This window comes from Macaca thibetana, chromosome 7, assembly GCF_024542745.1.
Source record: "Macaca thibetana thibetana isolate TM-01 chromosome 7, ASM2454274v1, whole genome shotgun sequence".
NCBI lineage: Eukaryota > Metazoa > Chordata > Mammalia > Primates > Cercopithecidae > Macaca > Macaca thibetana.
In genome coordinates this window covers 34,350,618-34,365,428 of record NC_065584.1, presented here as the reverse complement: position 1 = coordinate 34,365,428, position 14,811 = coordinate 34,350,618, and the positions used below count along the sequence as shown (strand labels likewise).

General features: G+C 36.9%; 1 protein-coding gene across 14 annotated transcripts in view; it reads right to left on the bottom strand.

Annotated features, from left to right (window-relative positions):
* NUMB (NUMB endocytic adaptor protein) overlaps positions 1-14,811 on the bottom strand; it is a 196,311-nt gene that overhangs the window by 35,344 nt on the left and 146,156 nt on the right. For 8 of the 14 annotated variants that reach the window (XM_050798737.1, XM_050798735.1, XM_050798745.1 and 5 more), the window contains 2 exons: positions 14,540-14,614; positions 7,803-7,835 (listed from right to left, as the gene is read on the bottom strand). In XM_050798737.1, coding sequence (XP_050654694.1) covers positions 7,803-7,835; positions 14,540-14,614 — 108 coding nt within the window. The remainder of the gene's footprint in view (positions 1-7,802; positions 7,836-14,539; positions 14,615-14,811) is intronic. The other 6 variants (XM_050798742.1, XM_050798741.1, XM_050798740.1 and 3 more) reach the window with 1 other exon arrangement.

Below are 14,811 nucleotides of genomic sequence, written 5' to 3'. Positions count from 1 at the left end.
TGAGCACAGATGCACTTTTAAAGAATAGGATCCAATACCCAAAGGAATATAAATAATTCTACTATAAAGACACTTGCACACGTATGTTTACTGCAGCACTATTCACAAAAGCAAAGACTTGGAACCAACCCAAATGCCCATCAATGATAGACTGGATAAAGAAAATGTGGCACATATATACCATGAAATACTATGCAGCCATAAAAAAGAATGAGTTCATGTCCTTTGTAGGGACATGGATGAAGCTGGAAACCACCATTCTTAGCAAATTAACACAGGAACAGAAAACCAAATACCACATGTTCTCACTCATAAGTGGGAGGTGAACAATGAGAACATGCGGACACAGGGAGGGGAACATCACACACTGGGGCCTGTCGGGGAGTTGGGGGCAAGGGGAGGGAGAGCATTAGGACAAATACCTAATGTATGCGGGGCTTAAAACCTAGATGATGGGTTGATGGGTGCAGCAAACCACCATGGCACATGTATACTTATGTAACAAACCTGCACATTCTGCACATGTATCCCAGAACTTAAGGTATAATAATAATAATAATAAAAGAATAGGATCCAGAATGAAGATAAGCACTAAGTACAAGTTGTCATAGAGGAGAAAATTTAGGAAATATAAAATAGAATGGAGATTTGAATACACTAATTCAAGAGTGGAGTCATAAATGCCATGAAATCCTTTACTCTCAGGAATTAGGTTAAAACAACGTAGTTACACATTACTTTTCCTTTTTTTTTTTTTTTTTGAGGCAGAGTTTCACTCTTGTTGCCCAGGCTGGAGTGCAATGGCACGATCTCGGCTCACCGCAACCTCCGCCTCCCAGGTTCAACCAATTCTCCTGCCTCAGCCTCCCTAGTAGCTGGGATTATAGGCATGTGCCACCAGGCCCAGCTAATTTTGTATTTTTAGTAGTGACGAGGTTTCTCCATGTTGGTCAGGCTGGTCTCGAACTCCCGACCTCAGGTGATCCACTCGCCTCGGCCTCCCAAAGTGCTGGGATTACATACACATTACTTTTCAACCATGCATTCTCTAAAACTTAACCATTTCTAATGGTGCCACTTAGCAATTATAAAAACATAAAAACTTGAAAAACTATATTTGGCAGTATATTAACAGCAGCTGTAAGAACAGATATTATAATATTTTTGGTGATTTTTATACAGTCAGAAGTGGTTGCTACAAAGAAAAATAAATCAAAGTGACATAACCCAGAGAGGAGTTCACAAACTCAAATGCATACAAGAGTTAAAGGCAGATAACAAATGAGTAAAGCAGGGACAACAGGGAGTTGCAGGGATTGTGGTGAATAGGCAAAGGGCACAGCTGTTACTCAGGTCAAGACACTGTTGCCACATAGAAAGCACGCTGTTTTGCCAGGTCTGCTAATTCTTAAGATGAATATCCTACTTTTTATATAAAAGCCTGTGTGCAGGCCAAAAGTCCACGTTTATGGAAGTATTCAGGCCCTTGGGCTGTCTAGCGTCCTCTGCATTAGACACTTCTCCATTCATTATAATTAAGGCATACTTGAGGAAAGCAGAGGAATGCTTTTTGAATGACAGAACATCAACATGGGGTAGGTGAAAGAACTTGGCACTAAGTTTCAGAAAACCTTGGTTTCGCTGTAGGCACTGCCATTTAGTATTAGCTGGGTGAACTCTCTGAGCTTCTGTTTATTCATCTGTAAAATGCAGTTTCATGAACTACCCTGTCCAATTCACTGAACTGTTGTGAATGGCAAATTAGAAAGTAGGTCAAAGCACATAATAAACTATAAAGCTCTATATAAATACAAGTAAATGGCTTCAAAAAGAGATCTAATAGGGTGGCCTAAGAGTATTTCCTGTCTCTATGTTGAGTCAGCTTCTTCATAAAATGGGAATACAGATTACTTAGCTCATAGGGTTCCTCAAATACGTTAAAATTATAAAAACCTTTTTTCAAACATTAAGTGCCATGTAATTTTTGGTAATAAAGTATTTGCCCAGTACAGCCAACTATGCTAATGAAGTTGCATGTAATAATCCCTAAAAAGCTGAGTGCATTATTGGCTTTCCTAAGGCAATGAGCTATTTATTTAATTTAATTTATTTATTTATTTATTTATTTATTTATTTGAGATAGTCTCACTCTGTCACCCAGGCTGAAGTGCAGTGTCACGATCTGGGTTCACTGCAACCTCTGCCCACCCCCGGTGTTCAAGCGATTCTCCTGCCTCAGTCTCCCGAGTAGCTTGGATTATAGGCACCTGCCACCACGCCCAGCTAATTTTTGTATTTTTAGTAGAGACGGGGTTTCACCATCTTGGCCAGACTCATCTTGAACTCCTGACCTTGTGGTTCACCCGCCTCAGCCTCCCAAAGTGCTGGGATTACAGGCGTGAGCCAACGTACCCGGCCATGGCAATGAGCAATTTAATTAGTTTGGAAAAAGTTATTTCAGATCCTTGTGTTTTTTGCCCCTCTTTTACAATGTTTGTAAGCTTACAATGGATTACAGGCCTGTAACACACCCAGATTTATCTGTTCCATACTGCTAAAGTTTCTGGAGGCACTGCTCCTATCAGGTGGTGATGTAACAATAGGGAAGGTCAGGTCCAAGAAGCAACTTATGGAAAAGAGAAAGTTTTCCTGGCTATGAGTCATAAATTCAGAATCAGGGCAAACAATTCTTCTATCTACTTACTTTCACATAAAAGTGTTTAATAAAAACACTTCTTGATTACTGTTGTTCTATTTATCCTGGATCATTAAATCATACATGATTCAAAGAACAACAAAATATCAAAACTTATGAGGAACTGTACTGGATAAAAACTCCATAACATACACTGTTCTGTAAGATTCTTCATTTTGAGCTTTCATCAAACCACAATTGACCTAGCAAACTCAGTAATATTATCAAGTCTCTCTCACCAGTCTATTTCTTGTAGATTAGTGTGGAGATGAATTAAATGACGGCAACTTGAAAGATTTGAAAGATTCCAAATTAAAGAAAAAATTATCATTTAAAAGCACATTCTAGGTAAGATAAGGGACAATACTTGCCCCTCTCTGTTTTCCAAACTCTTTAAATGACTCACTGTAAAAAATTATATATTAGTATAAAATCACCCTGACATTAAAAAAAAAATTTTCCCCAATAACATAAGAAAAGAATTCTGGGTGCTGTGGCTCATGCCTGTAATCCCAGCACCCTGGGAGGCCAAGGCAGGCAGATCACTTGAGGTCTGGAGTTCGAGATCAGCCTGGCCAACATGGTGAAACCCCCTCTCTACTAAAAATACAAAAATTATCTGGGTACGGTGGCAAGCGCCTGTGGTCCCAGCTACTCGGGAGGCTGAAACAAAAAAATCACTTGAACCCGGAAAGCAGAGGTGGTGGTGACTGAGATCGCACCAGCCTGGGTGATGAAGGGGGACTCTGTCTCAAAAAAACAACAACAAAAAAATGTAGGCATACAACACACAAGCCATCCAGCAGGCTGGGCACAGTGGTTCATGCTTGTAATCCCAGCACTTTGGCAGGGTGAGGTGGGTGGATCACTTGACCTCAGAAGTTTGAGACCAGCCTGGGCAACATGGAGAAACCCTGTTTCTATGAAAAATACAAAAATAGCTGAGTGTGGTGGCACACGCCTATAGTCCCAGCTACTCGAGAGGTTGTGTTGGGAGGATCCCCTGAGCCTGGGAATTTGAGGCTGCAGTGAGCCATGATTGTGCCACCGCACTCCAGCCTGGGTGACAGAGTGAGACCCTGTCTCCAAAAAAAAAAAAAAAAAAAAAAAAGCCATCTAGCAGAATGTCACTTCATCCCTAGAAGACCCACTTCCTGGCCCCTCAACTGCTTCTGATATTTCTTTTTACCTTGGAAAAAAGAAAATACAGTGTAAGTAATCTTTTAATCAAAACACAGCCTTAGAGGGGAAGGCAAAGCCTGTCATTGTTTGTTGTTGCTGTTGTTAAACAGCTGACATATGTATTCTGGTGATGCTATGGTGCTGCTCAGTTACTCTGAACATATTATTTTTTCACTCTACTAGTGGTATGTCTTTTTTTTTTTTTTTTTGAGACAGAGTCTTGCTCTGTAGCCCAGGCTGGAGTGCAGTGGCGTGATTCAGGCTCACTGCAACCTCCATCTCCCGGGTTCAAGCAATTCTCCTGCCTCAGCCTCCTGAGTAGCTGGGACTACAGCTGTGTGCCACCATGCCCAGCTAATTTTTTTGTATTTTTAGTAGATGGGATTTCACCCTGTTGGTCAGGCTGGTCTTGAACTCCTGACCTCAAGCAATCCACCCGCCCTTGGCCTCCCAAAGTGCTGGCGTGAGCCACCGTGCCCAGTCAGTAGGTCTTTTTTTTTTTTTTAAAGCGAAGTACTTATGTGTGAATAAGTGCAAGAAAATGACTGCTTATCAGTAGCATATAAATTCAAAGTAGGGAATGATAGTAATGCCAAACAACCACAGACTCCATCCACATGGGTGGCTGAGATAGTGATACCTTTGCTTTCGGATGGTTCAATGTACATGAACTTTGTTTCATGCACAAAATTAAATTATTAACTATAAAATAATAAAGTAATATAAATTAATTATAAAAATTATTTAAAATATTGTATAAAATTATCTACAGGCTATATGTATAAGGCATATATAAAACACAAATAACTTCTGCATTTAGACTTGGGTCTTATCCCCAAAATATCTCATTATATATAAGCAAATATTCCAAAATCTGAAAAAAAAATCCAAAATCCATAACCCTTCAGGTCCTAAACATTTCGAATAAGAGATACTCAACATGTAGGATTTAAATATTTCCAAATAAATAAAATGTTAGTTTGAACCACTGAAAAGGAATTTTTTTCTTTTCTTTTTTTTTTTTTTGAGATGGTCTCCTGTCACTGAGGCTGGAGTGCAATGGTATTATCTTGGCTCCTTGCAACCTGTACCTCCCAGGTTCAAGCAATTCTCCTGCCTCAGCCTCCTGAGTAGTAGCTGGGATTACAGGCACATGCCGAGGCGGGCAGATCACCTGAGGTCAGGAGTTCAAGATCAGCCTGGCCAACTAACATGGTGAAACCCCGTCTCTACTAAAAAATATGATTATTTAAAGCTTTAACTAATAAAAAGTAACTGATTAGAAATAAAATCTAAAGTTAAATTACTACTCTATAAAAAAGAAAGTAAAAGTGAGTTTCTAAGAAGCTCTTTACTTACTAGCACCTTTTGAGATAAAATCTTCACTTAAAAATAATATGAAAATAAAGTTATTGTATAGCACAATGTATAGTACTTTTGGCTCTGAAGTCAGATTATTCGGGTTCAAATCCCATTTTTTACCACTTATTATAAATATCTGTGAATACAGTCAGGTCATTTAACCTCTGCAAACCTCAGTTTTCTCACTGCAAAACTAGAGAATTATTATTTCTGGGTTAAGGATTAAGTGAGATGATTCATAATTCTCTTTCTTATACTATACAAATTCATCATGTAGCAAAAAAAAATGCAGTGAAAAGCCTACCAAACACAGTGTGATCCAGCTCAGCTACAGTGTAGGTGCATCATGGCCCCATTATATGTAGCAATAAATACTGTGACCTCAGGATTGACTTTGAGGGGAGAGCTTTGTTCCTTAATCCACTCCAGGCTCCTGAGTAGCATGCACCACTGCATCCAGCTAAAATACATACTTTAAAAATTGTCTTTCTAAAAACCAAATCAGGCCGGGCGCGGTGGCTCAAGCCTGTAATCCCAGCACTTTGGGAGGCCGAGACGGGTGGATCACGAGGTCAGGAGATCGAGACCATCCTGGCTAACATGGTGAAACCCCGTCTCTACTAAAAAATACAAAAAACTAGCCGGGCGTGGTGGCGGGCGCCTGTAGCCCCAGCTACTCCGGAGGCTGAGGCAGGAGAATGGCGTAAACCCGGGAGGCGGAGCTTGCAGTGAGCTGAGATCCAGCCACTGCACTCCAACCTGGGCGACAGAGCGAGACTCCGTCTCAAAAAAAAAAAAATAAATAAAATAAATAAATAAATAAACAAATCAATATTTGTTATAACCTGACCTTCATCTTATCTATGATGCCTTATCTTATATAGCTTATTGTACATAGCCTTATCTGCTGTTTTAAGTAAAGCAGACTTATTAAAACTGGTCACTTGAACAATAGTTAAAATTGTATGATACTTGTAGATGTGTAATTGCTTTCGGAAACTATTTGGGAAAAAAAAAATACACCACAAAAAGTTTCCTAAAGTGTCCTTAACAATTATCAATTTCCTTAACAAATATAATGCCTACTTATAATGCTATGCTACACGGGAAATAATAAGATTCTTTCTATATGTATCCCATATTCTAAGGACTTATTAACCTGACTCAGACCCAAAATGTCTATTAAAAAACGTACTGTGACATGTGTGGGTGAATTATTTGACTTTTTATTTCAGATTAACAGGAGTAACTGAATTAAATCATTAGATCAAAACACTTCAAATGTGTTTACATTAGTATAAAGGTGACCTAAGTTAGAATAAGAAAATGTAAAAATGAGTTACATTTAAACATTTAATTGAGAAGGAAATGTAAATTATTTGTTCTTTAAAACAAATTTCCAAAATGACAAAACCATGCAGTAGAAAAAAAATTGTAGGATTTTGTTAATCACATAAATCATTAGTAATTTATACTGTTATCTAATGACAGTATTTTTTCTCTCATACTGTCTCAGTCTGAATTAGTTTTAGCACTTACTCAAAATTAAACAAGGATAAACTTGGACACAAAATATATTCAGAAATATATTTACTGATATTAGTACAGCCACCCCATATATTCTTAAATTTAGGGAGATATGAACATTGAATAATCATTATTTGAAAAGCATCTACATAAACAACATTCCACATATGACAGATATTTGGTAGGCTAATAATTAAGATACTTTTTCTTAGATTAGCAATGCAGGTTAAAAATCATAGCAGGATCCCTAAAGATAAGTTTATCCAAGTTTATCCACTTTCACTTACTTCTCCTGAAATTTAATTTAGATTGGAAAAAAAATTGCCCTGAATGTAAACTTTGGGGTATATTTAATTTTTACTTAAATATTTCTTCCGATTTCCCTGTGAATACTGGGCATCATGTAAAATCCACTTGTTACAAATATTGCTAATATTTTAATATAAACAGAGTTTACAAGACCAAATAATATTTATTTTAATACCTACTGTTGAGGAGATAATCCTCTTTTAACCTACTTGATTCATTTATTGGAATTTCTTTATTTTTTTGAGACAGCGTCTTACTCCATCACCCAAGCTGGAGTGCAGGGGCGTGATCTCGGCTCACTGCAACCTCCACCTCTTGGGTTCAATCGATTCTCCTGCCTCAGCCTTCCGAGTAGCTGGGATTACAGGTGCACATCACCTGTATTGTAGTTTTGGTAGAGACAGGGTTTCATCATGTTGGCCAGGCTGGTCTCAAACTCCTCAGGTGATCCACCTGCCTCGGCCTCCCAAAGTGCTGGGATTACAGACATGAGCCACCATGCCCAGCTTATTTATTGGAATTTCTTAGAATCATCAGATTTAGTATCAGTAGATCCACTGATAACATTACGGATAGCAACTTCCTAATTCATTAATTTCCATATACAGTCAAACCAATTCCTGTATTATAAAGAAACCAAAGCTGTGCTACTTTTAAAAAATATGTCAGTGGTACACTAGGGGTGTAACTCCTTATAAAGCAAGCATGAATGTGGCATCAAACTTACTTTTCCAAAGAAGCCTTTGAAGAACTTCCTTTCCTGGAGGAACAGGGGGACAAGTCGAGCGCTATTATTGTATGGCCTAAATGTCCCAGAGTTTCACATCAATAAGCACATACAGAAATTGGGGAAAGGAAAAAGTGGGAGAAGGGGTGGGAGTGAGTTTCAAAGAGTTATCCATACCAGGAGTGACAGGGAAAAAGGAAGGGTGCATGAAAATGCAGGGAAACACATTGTATGGCCTAAGAATCCATGGAAAGAGTGAGAAGAAATCAGAACCTGTATCCATGCAGAGTACCAAGTTAGTTTAGTAATCGCTGTTTACATTTAAAACAGAGATCTTCCAAATTTGGCAGCAGAGGAAAAGATAGGGCATACTGGTTTGGTGAGATTTGTATTTTAAATTTTATAATAGTGAACAGAAAATAGAAAACTGGTTCCATATACATTTTTAAAGTTTAAAATTGGTGGTCAACTATGTGAAAGTCATCAATTTTTAAAAAAGTCCACATTCAAATGACCACATAATCACATTAAAAATGCAATACATAAAATTAAATGAGTATGCATCAAAGGTCCTTGTCATACTTTTTCTTAGTGAGTAAGATGTCACTTAGAAACTCCATACCACTTAAGGGGAGCTTGACCATTGGCTTTCCATTAACTTACATTAGTATCAATCTATATGTACATGTGTGTTGATCAATTTCACAACATACATAAGGAAATAACATGTATGTTCTATTCCAGACACAGAATAAATTGTCTATTAAGGTTACAAGGCTAATACTCATACAAGAGCTGAGAAAACACGTATCTTAAGAACCAAATGATGTCTGTGGGCTACAACTGAAATTTAAGAAACAGCGTTTTGTTTTCTTTATAAAAGCTATTGTTTATTATTATTTGGTTTTTGTTTGTTTGTTTTTTGAGACAGAGTCTCACTCGTCACCCAGGATGGAGTGCAGTGGCATGATCTTAGGTCACCACAACCTCTGCCTCCTGGGTTCAAGCAATTCTCATGCCTCGGCCTCCTGAGTAGCTGGGACTACAGGTATGCACCACCACATCCAGCTGATTTTTGTATTTTTAGTAGAGACAGGGTTTCACCATGTTGGCCAGGCTGGTCTCGAACTCCTGACCTCAAGTGATCTGCCTGCCTAAGCCTCCTAAAGTGCTGGAATTACAGACATGAGCCACTGCGCCAAACCTAAAAGCTGTTATTTTAAAATAAACTTGCATTGAGATTTATAAGTATACAATTCTGAAACTATCTGAATAACAGAGGCATAACTATCTATGGTATCAGCACCAATTTTTAAGCACCATTTATGAAAACTGGCCACCAATTAAAATCTGTAGAATTTACACAAATTAGATGGGTTTCAACACACACAAGCTAGATTTAACTCTACATTTCTTAGCTATGGTTGAAATATACTTTAAGCCTTTACTTTTTATAATCGTCAGTTTTTAATGTTGGATAAATGTCTAGGAAAAGATAATTGCACTGAAATTTGACTCTTTTACACAATCCATAAACTGTTCAATGCTCTCCAACACTGGAAAGTTTGTTTTCCCCTGTAAGCTTTGAAAATCACAAACAGCAAAAAATATTTCCACAAAACATTTTGAACTGCAACTGGAAAAATAATAAAGTAATTGGGTAGTTATCACAATAAGACTAAGATTATTTCTGCTGCCAAGTTTGGTGACCCTAGTTTTGTTAGACTATGAATAACCATAAGCTTTCAAGGATGCAGCCAAAGTTAAGATATTCACCAATCTTGAGGGATAGGAAGGTGAAGGAAGGAGATTGTTAATATTTAATTCAGCTCCTAGAAAAGCTATTGTTAAACATTGAGCTTTCCCTCTTTTTATAAAATACCCAACATGTTAATGAAAAAAGTTGGCATGCAAAATTCATAAAAAGACAGTTATTAAAGAATAATAATGTTCTTTTAAAAAACATTTGTTATCATTCTTTTACCTGCTAAAACAAGAACATATATTAAAACAAATATATCAAATAGTGAATAAAAAAACAACGTATTAGAAACTGGTAGTGTAATGAAACTAGTCTAAAACTAAGACAGAGGGAGAGACATTTAAGAAACAATGGGAAGAAATGACCTTTTTTAAATGAAGGGCATCTTGGACCAGAGTTAAGCAAGATAACCAAAGGCCTTATACACTTTTTATGGAATTGGCTGATATATGACAATATTCCTCATCCTGCAGCTGATATGCCATAAAGGCAGTAACAATGGGCAATAGTGGTTTCTGTCATTTATCCTATAGAAGCTAAGTACTAAAGTAGCTAATCAGTGAAGTTATGTGACAAAGTAAATCAGCTGAAAATAGCTGTCAATAACTTTATGCACAGAAAGTTAAAAAAATTAACATAGTTATGCTCTGAGGAGCATGTTTTTAAAACCCTACCTTGTTTAGTTAGTTTTTCATTTGAGCACATCAAGTATGTAGATGAATTCCCATTGAAGTTAATGTAATTCTAAATTGTAAGAGAGTATTTTGGGGAAAAACACTTGCAAATTATCTCTTTTCTCAATTGTTCACAAATTTAAAAAGCACTAGAAGGCGGAGCACGGTGGCTCATGCCTGTAATCCCAGCACTTTGGGAGGCCCAGGCAGGTGGATCACCTGAGGTCAGGAGTTAGAGATCAGCCCGGCCAACATGGTGAAACCCCATCTCTACTAAAAACACAATTAGCTGGGTGTGGTGGTGGGCATCTGTAACCCCAGCTACTCTGGAGGCTGAGGCAGGAGAATCACGTGAACCCGGGAGGCGGAGGTTGCATTGACCTGAGATCGTGCCATTGCACTCCAGCCTGGGTGACAGAGCGAAACTCCATCTCCAAAATAAATAAATAAATAAATTAAAAGCACTAGAAATGTTAAATTTTTAATTCAAAGATTATTCACTAGATGAGTTGGTGGTATAGTGGAGAGCATAGCTGCCTTCCAAAGATCATTCACATGGTAGGTTTAAAATGCTTGTTTTAAACAAAACGTTATTTAACTGGTACATCTGAACTATTCTTTAAAATTTTAAGCTCTGGCATTCAAACTAATTTCAAAGATATCCTATTTCTTCTTTAATCCTCTGCAGGCTTATGTATCCTTACATTTGCTCCCACTTATTTGAAACGCTAAAAGGGAGCTTTATAATCTATTTAAAAAAAAAGTCTCCAGAAACATAGCATTTGGCACAACATAAGTATCTGGCAAAGTCAAGTTGTAGATCCTCATGGATGATTTTTAGATGAATGTTTGCTCAGAGAAATCAAAAGGCAACTAGAAATTTCTGCATAGTAAAAATGTGAAAGGAAGACAAAAATGAGGAATACATGTGGCACACTATGATATGAGAAGAACAGTATCCCAAAGACTTCCAACTTTCTGCAAGATTCTCAGTATAGCTCTAGAAAGAGTATTTAAAAGAAGGGGGAGGCCAGGCATGGTGGTTCATGCCTGTAATCCCAGCACTTTGGGAGACTGAGGCTGGGGGATCACGAGGTCAGGAGTTCAAGACCACCCTGGCCAACATGGTGAAACTCTGTCTCTACTAAAAATACAAAAAATTAGTCGGGTGTGGTGGCAGGTGCCTGTAATCCCAGCTACTCAGGAGGCTGAGGCAAGAGAATTGCTTGAACCTGGGAGGTGGAGGTTGCAGTGAGCCAAGATCACACCACTGCACTCCAGCCTGGGTGACAGAGCAAGACTCTGACTTGGGGGAAAAAAAAAGAATGGGGACGTTTCATTGACTATAAGAAACAGGAAATTTACTCCAGTGACCCAAAACTTCAATTCCATGTTTTTATAATACATGCCAATGCAAAACTACATATAACATTTGCTCCAAATCTAGTATTTATCTGAAAAATTTTAAATAACTTCTTGATAAGAAGTCTAGAAATGGTCAATTTCCCCTCAAAGTTTAAAAGTTTAAATATGTTTAGAAAACAATCACCAACATATCTAAAACTTTATTTTTTATTATTTATTTTTGTAGAGACAGGGTCTCACTATATTACCCAGGCTTGAACTCCTGGCTTTAAGGGAGCCTCCCATCTCAGACTTCTAAGTAGCTGAGATTATAGGCACAAGCTACTGTGCTCAGCTTAAAACTTTCTTTCAGTCATTAAAAACCATAGGAAAATAAAGATCTTTAGAAATAAGCAAAACAGTTTTGGTAAACTTAAAACATTAGACATAATATTTGATTATGGTTATTGTAAGACTCAAGTTGACCACACATTGCACATCAGATTGTATTCTGTATATTCATTCTAGAAATATTTTTTGAGTTACAACTATGTGCCAGCCACTGTTCCATGCATAGGTATAATTTTTAAAATGGCTATTTAGTTCCTAATTCTGATGAATATAAAAACATTACATTTTATTATCTAAATAGTCCTATGCCTCAAGCAATCACGCTTATAGCCTATTATCGTCTTGTTTTTTTTTTTTTTTTAAAAAGGTAAAATAAAACAAAAAAATCCATTGAAACATTAGTTTTAAAACTAGACAGTTAAATAGTGACTATCTCTGGGATTGTAGGAAATTTCATTTTATTTGTGTACTTTTTTGGTTCATTTGTATTTTATACAATAAACATATATTGCTTATATAATAAAGAGATATTTCTAATTAAAAGTATTTAAAAAACAAAACAAAACTAGACAGTTAAGAGGATTAACTGCTCATTAAACAACAAAATACTATTTCTCAATATGTTCTGGGCAAACTTAAACCACCTCTAGCTTTTCCTTACTTACAGAGTGCACATGAAGCCATACTCTGAATCAAAAGACTTTCTAAAGGCTCATTCCACGGTGGCCATTTCACCATAAGTTGTGTAAATTATAAGATTTTAATAATTATTTATAGTTTGTTTCAGGGCTATCTAGTCTGTTCACTGATTTGTTTTCAGTGATTACTATAAAATATTATTTAATGGGCAAATAACTGCATTACTTTAAAAAAAAGTTCTTCGCTAAAATCATCTTGTTTGTGTATTTATTTAGTTGAGACAAGGGGCTCATTGTGTCGCCCAGGCTGGTCTCAAACTCCTAGACTCAAGCAATCCTCCTACCTCAGCCTCCCGAGTAACTGATATCATTCTTCTAGATGAACCCAGAATTATTTGTTAAAAAAATTAAATTTTTACTTCTCTTTTAAATTTGGTTTGGACAAATGGAAAATTAAATTATCTGAGACTATGTTTAACTGGGGAATATATTTAGGTTGGCATGGAAGGTCTACAAACTATAATTTCATGTACCGTAACACAAGGTCTCCTTAACATAAATGACAGATTGGAGTGCATAGATAAGACTAGCAAAGGCTTGAATCATTTAAGAATTTTAATGATCAAAATCTGAGATAAAGAGTATGTATAGGTATATATGTATGTATATATGTGTACATATGTCTATCTTTTTAAAAAATTTTTTAGTTCTTTGTATATTATAGCCAGTTACTTTCTCCTTTTCCTTCTGTGGCAGATTCAGGTACTTATTCCAAAATTAAATCTACCTCTCTGACTTGGTTGCTTCCTTAATTTTATATATTTTATATTCAGGAATTACAGATATGAAGTAATATAGATTATGCCAAGAAGCAGAAAAGTTCTGATTACGAAGCAAATTGAGGGAAAGAAGCACACATTAGTAGTCAAACTTGTGGCAGCCCACCATACTAGCAAACCCAAAGCAATATGTATTTAATGCTGTTGGGGACAGAGCATGCAGAAGTAATGCTTAAAGCTTTCACAGCAAAGTGGGGAAGGCCACATATTAGAAGGAGGGTTGTGAAGAGGACTATCAGATCTATGGAATACGCCTCAAACCTACGGAAAATCTGAAATTAACACTTTGAATCCTTATGAATCCTGAACTTGTTCTCTCCTTTCACTGAATACACAGGCATGTGCCTGGGATGTGTTCTATGGCATAACAGGCAGAGGAAACATTAGTTATCCTGGGAAAGGGCTCTCTACTTCAAGTGTGCTAAAGTTTATGTAAAAGGCAGTAGAAACAGACTGTTTATGTTAGAGGTGTATAGCAAAGAAAACTGGGGAGTAGGAGTTAAGATAATAGTGAGAAGTCCCCAAAAAGGAAACCTCACCAGGCATCAACACAGATATCTCTATCCTCTAGTTTTCCCCAGGAAGCTACTTTTTATAGTATATTTAAAACCCATAATTTATAGCCCAGTTATCACAGTTAGGTTAAGATGTTAACTGTAACAGTTTTATCCTAGTCTTAGAATACTATTCTTCTATCAGATTTTACAACTTTTGTTTCATATGGGTTATAAATCAAAAGTACCTTTAGGATAATATCTGCCCTAAATTGAAACGGCTCGTCTTATAATTTATACCTCTGGATGGACAACATGAGATGCTTTTAAATTTTTTAATTATTATTTTATTATTTGAGAAAAATTTTTTGAAATTAATAGAGACAGGGTCTCGAAATGTTGCCCAGGCTGGTTTTAAACTCCCAGCCTCATGCAATCCTCCTGCCTCAGCCTCCCAAAGTGCTAGGATTATAAGAGTGAGCCACCGTGCTTGGCTGAGATGCTCCTTATTAGCAAGCCCACATCTTTTTAACAGAAACACAGTTTTTACTGGGTCACTAAAATTTACTGAGAAAAATCTTTTAAGAAAATATTGACAGCATATAGATCAACACTGGCAACCATCAAATACATACAGCTTTCAATCTTTTTACAGCATCTTCACAGATGTGCATTCCTCTTGATTCATCAACTTCTACATGGCCAAGGTACTGTAGAAAAAAATAAAAAGTTAGGGCTATTGCTATGTTTACCAAGTAGCTACTATATAGTAAGCATTATGTGAAAATTGAATACAGGTTGAGCATTCCAGATCTCAAAAAATCTGAAATCTGAAACACTTCTGGGTGTCAAGCCTGTTGGATAAGAGACACACCACCTGTATTGAAATTCCTACACTCAAGAAATA